Below are 14,033 nucleotides of genomic sequence, written 5' to 3' on the forward strand. Positions count from 1 at the left end.
GTACAAAGAGTCAAAAGCTTATGATTATTATTGTAATTAGGCTTACTTTAAACTTTTATATAGACAAAACAAGCTCTTCTGGGAGTATCTGTCCTGGGAGAAGAGAGGAAATGGAAAGTCTGTGGTCTTCGCTCCCCTCTCATACTCTCATCTTTACCAGTTTCAAGGATCATTCATGTGATATGATACAACAGATATGGGAGTACCAACTACATGCCCACCCAGTAGCAGGGCCTAAGGTGCCTTCTGGATCTCAAGGTAAGGGACTGTGTGTGGACCAGGATTCCAGTGTCCATCTCGTCCCCCTCTAGACCACCTGGGCTGTGGATTTTCCTCGGGTTACAGAGATCCACGGGGTTCCAGCACTTCCTGGACACCTTCTTGCTTGCGTATTGGACTCATTTTCCTCCCTCTTACCAATATAGAAACCGCCAATCACATTGTTCCCTTTGTCCCTCCCAATGAGGTAAATTTATGCTATTTATATTAAAAACAAAACCAAAAAACAAGCAAACTAAAAACCCCAGCTTTCACTGCTATCAAAAATCCACCCATTACAAAATGATTTGATTTAAAAAGCAAACAATCCTGAGATAGCAGAGGATTATGGTGGTTTCCCAAGCAATATGTCTTGAGACAGTAAGTCCTGATCTGCCTCTCAGGTTACAGATGTGCCAAGATGCTGACCCTCAGGTGGCGGTGGGGCAAGGGCAGTCAGAGCCCTGGGGCCAACCTCCCTTTTGCTCTGAGGAACCTTTTCCTTCTCCTTGTTCCAGTGTACCAGCACTAGCATCATTTTCTTGGTATGCTGTGAAGTAAAAAAGGCTGGAAAGCACTGACTGGCCTTAGAATACTTCCATGTTTTGGGAAACAGTTTTGGGAAGACTATCTAACTTGGGTAACTCCTGGCAAGTCAATTCCCCTTTCTGGGCCTTGGTTTACTCGCAGGTATGAAGAGGTGGTTACAGTAAACAACCTCTAATTTCCCTTCTAGTTCTACATGATCATTACTGTGTAAATTGGGAAAGCTTCATATGATATCCTGGAAAATAACATTTTGTGAAGGAGAATAAAGCAAAACTTTGGAGTGAGACTTGGAGACTGCTCAAAACTTCAAGCTAATCCTTATTTATTTAACAAATCTAATAGGATGCTTGCTATGTGCCAGAGAACTGTGATTGACAGGAAGGTTACAACTAAACCAGAGATGCAGATTTCTGGTTCTCTTCATGCTTATAGTCCAGTGGGAACCACAAATCAGAAAAAGGCAATTTCAATTTAGTGGGATGAATAATAACTGGGGAGAAACACAGAGTATAGTGGGTAAGTGACAGGGGCACTCATCCCAGCTTTAGAAGCGAAGGCTCAGTGCAAGACATGACACCAAGACCAGACTGAAAGAACAAACAGGAGCTGGATGGGGAGTGTGTGTGTGTGTGGGGGGCATGGGTGTGTGGGAGGTGGGCGTGGATGGTGCGGGGGAAGATGACATTCTAGGCAGAGGGAGGACCATCTGCCAAGTCCCAGAGGCACAGTAACTTGGGAACTAGACGGCTGGAATTTTCAGAATTAATTCAAATGAGAGAGAGATATGACAGGTTAGGAAAAGCCCTGTGGCGGCAGAGAGGAGAATAAACCAGAGGTGGGCAGATCCAGTGGCTGCTAAGTCTACAAATACTCAGATTATGTAACGAGTCAGGGAGGGAACCAAAAAAAGAGGGTTTAAAAGTGGATTCCTTTCAATTATGCTCAGAGAAGTGAAACAAGGGTTCCTGGAAGATGAGGCGGAGGGAGGTCTTAAAGGATAAAAAGGAATAACCAATAGAATCTTGTTTTTTAAAATTTTTATATATTTTTTTTGATGTTCAGATTAAACAATAACCAAATGCTAAAAATTAGGTAGGGATACGTTTAGCAGATGCTTGAGAAATTCTCGTCATTTAAAACTGCTTCCAGTGAAATGACTTCTTCAGTGTCAGTGCCTGAGAGCGCTTTTTCCTCAGCCTTCTTTCCGTTTTTTTGTACAATCTCCCTGAGTGACAGGCTTAGAATCTAAATTCCCTGCACATGCATCGTGCTCATTCTTAAATCCCTAACTCCAGCTCAGCCTTCCCTCCTGGCTTTTACACCATCTTCACATTAAGATCTCTACCAAATGTCCCACAAACACCTCAAAGGCACAGTTCTTTTCTATTTGATTCTTTGCTACATTTTGGTGAGAAAACTTAATACAGCAGGTAAAAAAAGAAAAAGAAAAAAAAGTTTGTTTACTGACCATTGGGTATCCTGTACTGTTCAATTCTGGTGCCAATTTTTCTATTGAATAATCTGTTAGTTCCCTCATTGCCTTTATAAATACTCTATTTTGATGTTAATTTAATTGGATACATCTCCCACCAGATTAGAGAGGTATTAGTCTCTTTTTTCTTTGTAAGCCTGGCATCAAGTACAACATTGACACAAAGCAACCATGTCAAATTTATAAGAATAAAGTATTAATAAAACAATGCTAACAAAAAATTCATAAATCAATGCAAGACTGTGAAATGTGAAAAAATATGAGTATTTAAAACTTGGAGAAGAAAAGTGGGCAGTAAGTTGGCTTGTTTAGAAGCACCATGATCAGTTTATATAATACAGAATCCAGAAAAGTATAATTACATGAACAAAAGACCATTTCTTAAAATTACATGACTATCAAAAGCAATAATACCATTTGACTTTCAGGAAATTATTTTCAGAATATATTTTATAATTAACACCTATAAATTATTTTAAATTGAGTTTTAACATAGTAAGTTCTTTTTCAACACTATCCCTATATAGAAATTTATACCCTGCAAAAAAGAATGCACTTCACCATAGCAACAGTTCTATATCAACTCCTACTCAAGTTAGAAAAAGGATATGTAAAAGAAATGAATATTCTGGAATATTCTGAGGTGCCTGCTAGAATAAATCGCTCCATTTATTTCATAAAAATTTACATAAAAGAATTCAATGTTTCTCTAAAACATTCCTGTAATTAGGCTATTTTAGTTTCTCAAATTTTCTTTTATTAAATAGTATAATACATTATTTAAAAGAAAGAGGGAAAGAGAAAAGAATGAAGAAGAAAAGAAAAAAGAAACAAAAATTCAATGTCAAGGATAACACACTTGAGACCAAGTTGGCTGGTACTTGGGAGGATGGGAACAGTAACAGTAAACGATGTTTCAAGTGATTTATAAGTAAATCAAGGTACCAAATGGTACAGCAGTGTTTCTCAAGAAAAGCTACACCCTACTGGCATGATGGAAACTGAAAAAGAAATTCTTATGTTCATGTAGACTTTCAAAAGTTAATAAATACATCAGTACTTATTAACTTGGTTTGATAAGTTAACTTACAAACTTCCAAGTGAGAAGAAACACATTTACAGACACTGGGGATCTGGTTACATGCTACTGTTAAATCTTTGTATGATATAAAAATGTATCATTAAACTAGATGTAATTCAAAGCATTTCCTTTCACTTACCACCCTTGTGGCAACCAAATTCACCAGGCACACATCATTACCATCCTTGCTCACAGCCCAAGATGGAATATTCCCAACTCCCTTGCTATTCTGGACTTCCTTTCTCTGACCTAATTTCCAACTGCTCCTCTACATTTCAATTTTCTCACTGTACTCTGAAAAATTCCCCAATACTTCTATGTTTCTAACCTCTTTGCTTAACATTTCCTTCATATGCTGACTTAAACTGAAAGCTGGCTGTTACTCCTCTGCAGTCTTCTCATTTCGAGGCTGAGCTTGTTGCCACACCCTGCCACCTGTACCTCAGGGTTCAGAGTCTCCCGTATCTGCTTCTTTAGGGCTTTACCATCTCTGCTTGTCATTACCACAGGCATCTACAAACCTCCAGGCCACCAACCAGTCTCCATCCCTTGGAATCTCTGACACCTTCCACCACAAATCCTCTTGTTTTAGATGATTTCAACACACACGGATGACTTTTTCTTCAACTCTGCTCCTTGATCTCCTCATCTCCAAAGACTTTCCCCACTTCTGCTACTCGCCTTCCATGGCCATACCTAGGATCTTGTTACCTCCCAGAACCACACTACCTCTGAAATCCTGAAGTCCAGCATTTCATTCTCTGTCACACCCTCTCTCACTTAACTACTCTCTACATACTAATTCTTCCATCTCACTGCCAGATTAGGGTACTCTATGTTGACAAAGACTCTCTCCTTAACCAGATTCTAGTCAGACTCCTCTGAGCAGGCCTCAACTTTAGCCTTGACCAGGCCTCAACTTTAGCCTATAAACCCTGCACCCTCTCAGCACAAATGATCTCACTTATCCTCCCCACTAAGAGATCAGCACAAATGCTAGCACAGTTTCTAACAGCTCAAGGCTGCATTCTTGGGATGACCTCAGTTCCCTTTAAAGTGCCTGCCTGAGAAACCACAACACTGCCAGGAGAGAATTTATATTTGTTCTAGCCAAACCCTGGCGATAAGCAGATAGACCTTGAACCTCTTAGAACAGTTATGTCAGAAAGCTTGCGATTATAAATCCCTCCCCTGCCCCTCTGAGATGTAAATCTTCTGCCACCTAGAACCGTGTTCTCAAGAGCTTGAGAGCCTCTCTTTGAAATGCAAACATTCATGGAGATAACTCTTACAATTCTTCTCAGGCCCTGTGGGAGGGTCTTAGCATCACTTGCCAGTTAGTAAACCCAGAGGGGTTTCACACTAAACAATCTTCTTTCTCATTTTTCCTGTTTCCTTTTCTCTGAATCTGCTCAAGACACCCCCACACCCATTCCTCCTCCTTATTCCCTCATTCTCCCTTTAAAACACCCAGTCACCCCTGTACAAACTGAAGCTGAGTTCAAGCTGGACTCTTTTCCCTTGCAGTAATATTACTGAATAAAATACCCTTAGCACTTTAACTAGTGTATGGTTCTATTTATCTCTGACAGTGTAACTGTCTACACATACACACACAACCTCCCTCCAAGTTCACTTTTTCGTAAAGCTTCAATCATTTCTCTTGCTACTATTCTCAACCTTTAAGAAAAAAAAAATCTAAATTCCTTAATATGGCTTTAAACAAACTGGCCTCTTCCTTATTTCTGAACACTTCTTTCTTTTACACTCAATGCCCCAACCTCACTCAACATCTTCCAGTTCCCTGGAGCCACCCTGCTCTGCTTCACTCCCAGGCTCTGCCATGCTGGTTCCTCAACCTGGAACACGGTCTGCACGGACTCACTCTCTTTAGTCAATATCTCAACCTGGGAAACCTTCCCAAAAGCTCCCCCTATACTGGGTTTGGCTGACTTGCTACATGCTCCATGACACCTGGTTTTCTGCACCATTCGCACTTCCCAAGCTATATGGTAATAATCTTGTCTGCTAGACCACAAGCTCTCTAAGGACATGGAATATCTCTGTTTTGCTTACCACTCTGTCCTAATACTTTGCTTCACTACCTGGGGCTAAATAGGCACTCAGTAAGGATGTGTTAAATATATAAATACTTAAAATCATTAATGTTCTGTAAGAGAACTCTAGTCCATATAACAAAAATTCTTATCATTGAAATCGACTGAAGCATCTGTGATTCTTTCACAAAATATCTGAAAACAGTAAAACACAAAACAAAGCATATACTATACACTAACAGGAATTTGCAAAACCATGGTATAATTCCACCCCATTAGCATATGTGGCCATTTATAAATATAAAATATTTTCCCTGTGTACCAAGTATAACTAATTAGGACTAATCCTTTAGTTGCTAAATCTTTCCCTCTATGGATATCTTTCATTGGAAATAGCACCAATTAGATATTTGGTGGTGAATAGAAAACTATAGTCAAGGATCAGTCAATTTAAATCCAAAGTTAAAATTTAGGTAAATTTTTAAAATATCATTTGACATTTAAAAGTCTTGGATCAGTTACTATCTTTCACTTATTTTTTGCCATAATGTGATACTTACTGACAAATTTGTACTATTGGGAACATACTGGTCCTGTTCTCCCAGCAATATGTCAATCACAGGGTGTCTGCCATTTTTTATTATGATTTTTCTTTCCTCTTGTAGAGTCGGTCTGCAAAGAGATGCATGCTTCAATTTACAAGGCAAGAAATTAGCCTTTACAAAAATCTAAAATAGCATGACAAAATTTTACGGCCAGTCTGTCAGAGACAAAACAAAACCTTAAGCACGGACTTTAAGAACATATGTTCAGAACAAGGCTTGGAGTATAAAAGTTAAATTTCAAACATAAATCAGAATTGGGAAGAAAATTATTACAATTATAGTGCTCTGAAGCACAAACTTTAGCCAAGTCTTACGATGGCTCTATAACTGAGACCTAATTTACAAGATCCATTTTATTTTTTATTTTTTTACTATTCTCTAAGATATTTTCATTAATAAAAATTATGATTCAGATCGTTGCTACTTAAATCATTTCCAGAAATAAGCAAAATAAAGAAAATCATGTAAAATCATTTCTAGATTTAATTATTACATTAAAATATATTATATGTTGGACCTGGGGACAGAATGACCTAAAATTTTCATATTTCTGTTTAATTAAAACATCTTTCTATTGTCTTTAGTGTCTTTCACTTTTTTTGACATAAGAAACACTTGTTTGCCTTGTTGGTTTTGTTTCTTAAACTTTTATATTTCTGTTTTTATCTACAGCTTTATTTACTCAAGCTCTTGTGAGCACTGTCCTACTCAAAGTCTCCTCCCCAGAGGTTACCGCTGAGAGCAGTTTAGTCTCTACCCTTCCCAAACTTCCATGCATTTAAGTTTATATACATTCATCGTACTGCTTTGTGATTTCTTTAAAACACACACACACACACACACACACAACCCAGAATCATACTGTAATATATCATTCCACAACTATTTTGTATTTCCCCTTAATTCTCAGTACACATAAAACATAGATTTCACCATTTACTATATGGGTCCAATGAGTTTTTACTTACTCTTTTAACATTTCTAAGTCATTTTACAAATAATTTGCAGAACTGAGAATAAAAGAATAGTGGAAAAAACCTTCATGACAAATTTTAGTGAGAATTCAAACATAGCAAATCTCAAATTTTTATTCCCTATCTTCCTGGTTTTGAAGGCATAAATGTGCAACACTCTGAATGTAAGTAACTGCTTATCAGCTGTCAGGCAAGCATCCGGGCCATATTCATTTATAAATACTAATTCTAGATTGTGATACATTTTTAATAGGTTCTATCTTATTATTTCTGGTTCTTTTACCACTAGCAACAAAAACACAATATTTGAAGAATTTTTTGAAATCTTTGAAAGCTCTTAAGTTTGTTAAAGAGAAGACAGTCATCTTCTTTGCTTCACAACTGCAAAACATTTTCGCTTATGTTTATAAATACAATGAGAATAATCAATCAAGTGAGTATTTTTATTCTATATCATCTATTTTCTTTCACTCTCCTACCTTCAGCACCTGTTCACCAACAGAGTATCAAGTAAATTTTAATGCACAAATGTCATAAAATATTGCCACACATCCTTTTAGCAAAACAGGATGCTCTCAATTCTTATCACTAAATAGTACATGGTGTGTGCTTCCTACAGAATAACAAACTAGATAAGAATACTACATTTCATTAAGCCCTTATAAATAAACTGCTCATACTAATTCTTGAATTTGAGACAATGTATCTATGATATTATTACATAAACATTCATAATTTGAGATTTTGTTTACATAAGACATTTCATCATCATTAGTGTCTAGAGGACTGCTACCTTTCATTTCATATTCATCTGTTCATCTTTTGATTAGTAACTATGAAATGTCTACTGCCAATTTTTTTTTTCTTTGCTATTATGGGTGAAAATTTAATAATTCTGAATTCCCAACTGTGTTCATTGAAAGAAGCAGACTACAACAGTGGCATCTCCAGTCTTCTTTTATACCTTCTTGAAAGATAATGTAACTCTTTTGGCAATATAATGAGAAAACAAGAATGATGTAATGTGATTTCTATCTCACTTTTATATCATCATTCTCCAGCTTTCTTCTTATTTTAGACTTTTATAGCATAGTGAGAATAATTGATAAACAATGATGAAATACTTCCGAGGTGATTCAGCTTTAAGCAAGAAAAACCATTAAAGATTCCCAAATGCATCTTAGATTTTTAAAGGGTCAATCGGACTCATATGGTAAATGCAAGACAGTAAGTTTTATTTATTCTTTTTTAAAGTAAATTTTCTTTTTGTTCTTTGGAAGACCTCCTAAAAACCCAAAAGCTGAAATTAGGTAATGAACTCTGGTATGGAATACTGAAGATTAAGGATCACTTCTTTTCAGAACTTCAATGTTTTTCGGAAGCTGCTGTACAGTAAGTTAGCTGTTCTGCATTGTTGAACATTTAGACTGTCCAGATTTTCAATGCTATAAACAATGCTGCAATGAACAACCATATATATGTGCCTGTGTGCATATATCCAAGTGTTTCTCTAAGCTAGAGGAAATTCCTGAGGTGGAATTTCTAAATTATAGGGTATGCATATTTTTAATAAATAACAGAGCTGCATCAATTTACCTTTCCCCAAGAAGGATATGAAAGGTGACTTTTTAAACCCTCACTTAAAGTTGGTATCATCAAACTTTCTAATTTTTAATACTGTGGTAGTTGAACAGTGTTATCTCATTGTTTTAATTTGCACTCACTGATTACTAAAGTTGAACATCTTTTCAGTCAATTTCTTGGCCATCTGTTGGTCTTTTTCATCATAATATTCTATCAATGACCTCTTCAAGGGCTTAGACTCAGAACTTTCACACATAAGCACATTTCTGAACCTACTTATAACACCAAGAAATATTGCTTTCCTATATATACTTAAATTCTTTTTCTTAAATATATCTGGCTAACAAAACCTTAAGAATGTACACTCACATTTCTCAAGGAAAGTGACTAAAGTATCTTCTGAGTAAAAAATTTGAAATCATCCTTTTGAAAAGGACATTTAAAATTACTAGTAAAGGACAGTTTTTGGATTTTACAGTATAATTCTAAGATAGAATTTTTATCTAGATGGGTTACAAATTTACTGTAAAAGAAAAAAATGAAATCAACTTTAAGTGATATCAAAATTTTAAAAATAAAATCCTAAGTACTCTGCCAAATGAAATCAACATATCATACTCACGACATTGATATGACTTTCCAGGAAGGTTTTCACTTTAGAATAAAAACTTGAGGGATTTGTTCAGCTCTAAAATCTACACTGACTTACTCAGTTGCTATCAAAATTATATGACAAAACACCTCCTGGTATAGTAAGAAGCAAACAATTATTCAGAGAGCTGAGATGATATACTATTACAGCTACAAAGAGATAACGAAATTCATGTAGATGGTCTTTTGTGGCACTGAAGGAGAAAGAACTGAGAAAATTTGGATGCTGCCTAGAAAGAATGAAACATTGAAATTGAACAAATTTATTTATTTTATATTTTTAAAACTGCATCATTCTCCTTTAAATGCCCCAGAAAAACAGAACATCAATCTATATTAGTAAAACAGTATAATGCCCAGAATACAAACTGGATAGAAAGACCTAGAATAAGAACTTTTACATAAATATTTAGACTATAGTGAATAAAATGTCCTAATAACATTTAAAAAGAAAAGATTGTAATTATGAAGCCAAATAATCAATTTGAACTAACTCCAATAACCTCAATTAAACAAGCTGGAAACCTAAGAAACAAAGTATAAACTTCAGATACTTAAATACTAGTTTAAAATGCATTTTAGATAAAAGTTTCCTATTTCATGGCTATTTACACTCAATTTTCTGGCTGCTAAAAAAGAGAATGAGGTATGGCATGATTTTTCTTAATATATTTAATATATTTTCTTAAAATATGTAGTGTCCACTTTGGAAAGTATGTTAGCACGTGACATTTCCTGGAATTGTAATACTGATAGAATGGGTAGTTTGGAATAAGCTTACTGAGGACAAAGAAAAAGTTGGATGAAGTATAGAAAACAGCTACTTGAAGGCACCTGGTAGCTAACAAGACAGCAGGGAATTACCAGGCTAGGATCTTGGGTAGAGCAGAGGGCCAGGGAGGGTATTTGCTGATTTCTGAGGGAATAGCTGATGCTGAGCCATATAAACAGCTTTAATCTGTACTGAGATACCAAGGGGCTGCACACCAGGCATAAGAGTGCATCTAAAGTAAGAACTTCGAATCTCTGAATCATCTCAAGCCCTGATATGCAGTAAATGATGCCAAAATGCTACAGGTGTCTTGTGATGTGACTCTTTCAGAAGGAATATAATATCAAATTATTTCTACAAATGATTTTGCAAATACAATGCCCAGAAGATAATCAAAATAACCAGGCATTCAAGGAGATACATGAATGAAAATGAGCAGAAACAAGAGACTACAGATATCTGAATCATCAGACCAGACTTTAAGATAACTATGCTTATTATCATGTTCAAAGAGACAGATGAGATTGCAAATTGATGAAAAATAAAAAATGATTAAAAAATAAATTATTATAGGTATGAAAGATACTAACAATCCTTAAGTTCAGATACTCTTATTAAAGAGAAAGACTTTTACCATACTAAATCTTTCTGATTTTTTAATAAATATCTGTGAGTAATAATTGCTATTTATTAAGTGTGTATCATCTGCCTAGTCCTGCTTAGACATTTCATAATGTTTTAATCTCATTTAATTTGCACATCATCTTTAAGAGGTAGGTATTATTTTGTCAATGCAGAAACTGAAGATCAGAGAGATTATGAAACTTGTTTAAGGTCAGTTGTTAAATAACCAGGCTAGTGTTATGTCCTAAGGAGGTGATTAGGTCCTAAGGGCAGAGCCCTCATGAATAGGCTAGTATTCTTACAAAAGAGACACCAGAGAGGCAATGCCCACAGGAGCCACAGAGAGCTACCAGCGCAAAATTCCAGCCTGAGGGAGCTTTATAAAAATGTCACCCATATAAACCAAAAAATTGAAATATATAACATTCACCTTTCTAGTCATAGTGAATATCTGCTTTCAGGGTTCTCAATAATAGAGCAAGAAAGGAATTTGTTAATTTTAAATCAAGCTATATGTGTATGACATTCAGCTTTACCAAGAGTCCAACACATTTGAGTAATTTTAATACTCTGTAATAAAAACACTAAAATTAATTGAATAATGCCATCTGATCTAAAGCATTGAGAAATGGGAGAAATTTTAAAAAATATATTACCTGCAGTAATCTCCTTGCTTGGTGACCTTGGCCAGGGAGAAAATGCAGTCAATAGTTGCTAGGTGATGTACTGCTTTACACAAGCACTGATAATGTTTATTGAAATTCCTACAGAAGCAATGATGATGAAAAGGTTAGCAAACTGATTTCTCAGACCTGTAAGAGCTGTACAATAAGTAATCACTTTGTTAGCTAAGATGAGCATAAACAAAATAACCAGGCATACCTCATAGTTAGGAAAGGTGGAAATTACACTGAACTACTTTTCTGTTTAATAATTGGATTACTGAGGCTTTTGTTTGTTTCACTTGGAAAGAGTTATATATATTTAAAATAGTTTCTATACAAAGATGTCTACTATTAATACCTTATTGCACATTTCATGTAACCATGACATTTCAAACTCAGAGCTAATTAACACAAATTTAGTTTAAATAACATCATGAACTACCCAGATGGGTCACTTCCCTTTGTGCTTCTCCACAGCATCATTCAAACTGGGAATAACAGTTTCAGCATCTCTCTCTCACACTGACTGGAAGCTTCTCCATGGTAGATCCCACGTCTATCTGGTTTACCTATCGGTGTAGCCCCAACATCTAGCCCATAACCTTGGCACAGGGTTGACATTGTAATAAATTGTGTTGAAGGCAAGCAAGAAGAAAAGTACGTTTTTCCAGTGATCTTCAGTTATCTTATTAATAACTCATACAGAAATTAAATCTAAGACATCTTTTAAAAAAAGACATGTCATTGCCTCAAATCTTTATCTAATTAGGTAGCTGGTGATCTAAAAGCTTAGAAGACTTTTGTTGAAAGACTTATTCAGAAGAAATATAGGAATGTATGCAAGTGTTTCCTTTTTTTTTGCTTAGTCTATCCCATTATCTCTTATCACAGGTATCACTTACATCCTGTTAAAGATCTCCCCAGCATGAGTATTATGCTGAATGTTTCTCTTAAAGATATTTTGTACTGCTGGTTTCAGAAACTTTGAGATTTAGCCGATTTGCTTTTCTTAAAGCCGAAGTTTTTTAGAGTGCTTCCAGCTTGAAAAGGCTATCCTGATTAAGCTCCTATGGGATTAGTTATTTCTATTTTACCACTGTATTGATTTTTCAAGAACCTATAATTTCTGCTTTTTTATTAATATTAGAATAAGATAGTCCACGTAAGTGACTTTTTGAGATTGTAGAAACAACATTTTAAATATCCAATTTTATTTCTGTGTTAACTACATGTGAACTGAAAAATATATTTACAGCATATTTTAAACTTCCATGTCTGAATAGAGTATAATGAACACAATTTACCCATTTTTCCCTGAACTAAAGTTCGTCAAAACAAACAACATGAATCCTACTAACAGTGTCAAGAGTCTGTGCAAAATCCCAAACACAGAGGAGACTGTACCCTGCATCAGACAGGAGCACTCAGTTTCCACCTTAAAAATGACTCAGTTTTGAAGAAGCCACGTGCTGCAGAGACCTAACACTACTGAGTGGCTGCCCAGTGATCAGGCCTTGTCATTCCTGGTCTGGCTTTGATTTTAGATAGGACCACTCATTTACCCCTTGGACTGTGGCCAGTTTTGCTCCTATTCTAATTCTGACCCATTTGGTCTTCTTATCCTAACACTCTCTCTTTTGCCAGAGAATAGCCACAGTTGATGTTTCTACTCTTGCCTCTCTGGGTCTGAGTGTTAAAGCACTTAATTTCTTACTTTCACCCCTCCTTCTCAGGTCCTGTTCAGGCTGCTAAGACCCTAATTTGCCACCACCCAGCACCTTACGTTGAGGGTAACTGTCCCTGATGATCTTCTAACTTCCAGACTGAAATAAGTGACATTACTCTCAGTGAGTACCATTTCAGTTTCACAACGACAAAAGAGGCAGGGAGAGGTAAGGAAATTATTTTGATGTGGACAACCATGTTCTTTCTCATATCAATGATATAAATAAGGCATGTGAATAAAAATTTAAAGCTCTCATACACTTTATACATCACCATCACAACTCCTATGAAGACTTGTTTGACTTCTTGGTCTTTGTCTATTTGCTATACTTTGCCCAATTTCAAAGAGATCATCCATACTTAGAAAAATGACAAGCTGAAAAATGGGCAATTCAGATAACATTCTGATAGGCTGGGTTTATGTCATAACAACATGCAACTTTATTACTAAGCCACCAAACAACTTCACATAAGAACTACGATTTGGTCTCTGGTCAAAAGATATTGGTGGGTCCATGGGAAGTCTATTAAGACACGTGGTTCTAAAGCTGTAACGACAGTTTACCAGCAGGTGTTGCTCAGTGACACCTGAAGTTAATAAAAAAGGAGACAATTTAATGTTATATTTAAAAATGCATTTCTAAAATACTTGCACTGCTATATGAAAGGTATTATAATTCAATTTTTAAAGAATTTGCAATTGAGATAACTCAATATCCATAGCCCACCTTCTAGAACACAAAAGAAGAAACACCTATTTTGAGAGAGGGTTCCATTCACATACTTTCTTACAGTTTGACTTCTTGCAATATTTTGATTGAAAGTAATGTGACTAATGCACAACTGTTAGTGTCTCAGAAAGAGACAAACACACTTGTATAGATGGTATTCAATCCTCTCATGCTAAGTTCATTGAGGTTAATCATTTTTGAAATGACATTACATTCACACCATCTGGCACCTCAAAAAATACTGTGCCTAACAATGCTGTTCTCA

The 14,033-nt window shown here is 35.7% G+C and overlaps 1 protein-coding gene across 1 annotated transcript in view; it reads right to left on the reverse strand.

Moving 5' to 3' along the window:
- Positions 1-14,033, reverse strand: part of MSH3 (mutS homolog 3) — a 137,599-nt gene that overhangs the window by 32,669 nt on the left and 90,897 nt on the right. The window contains exons 18-19 of the mRNA XM_072958444.1: positions 11,304-11,411; positions 5,998-6,109 (exon numbers count right to left, since the gene is read on the reverse strand). Of these exons, the coding sequence (XP_072814545.1) occupies positions 5,998-6,109; positions 11,304-11,411 (220 nt within the window). The remainder of the gene's footprint in view (positions 1-5,997; positions 6,110-11,303; positions 11,412-14,033) is intronic.

The sequence above is a fragment of the Vicugna pacos genome, chromosome 3, assembly GCF_048564905.1.
Source record: "Vicugna pacos chromosome 3, VicPac4, whole genome shotgun sequence".
Classification (NCBI taxonomy): domain Eukaryota; kingdom Metazoa; phylum Chordata; class Mammalia; order Artiodactyla; family Camelidae; genus Vicugna; species Vicugna pacos.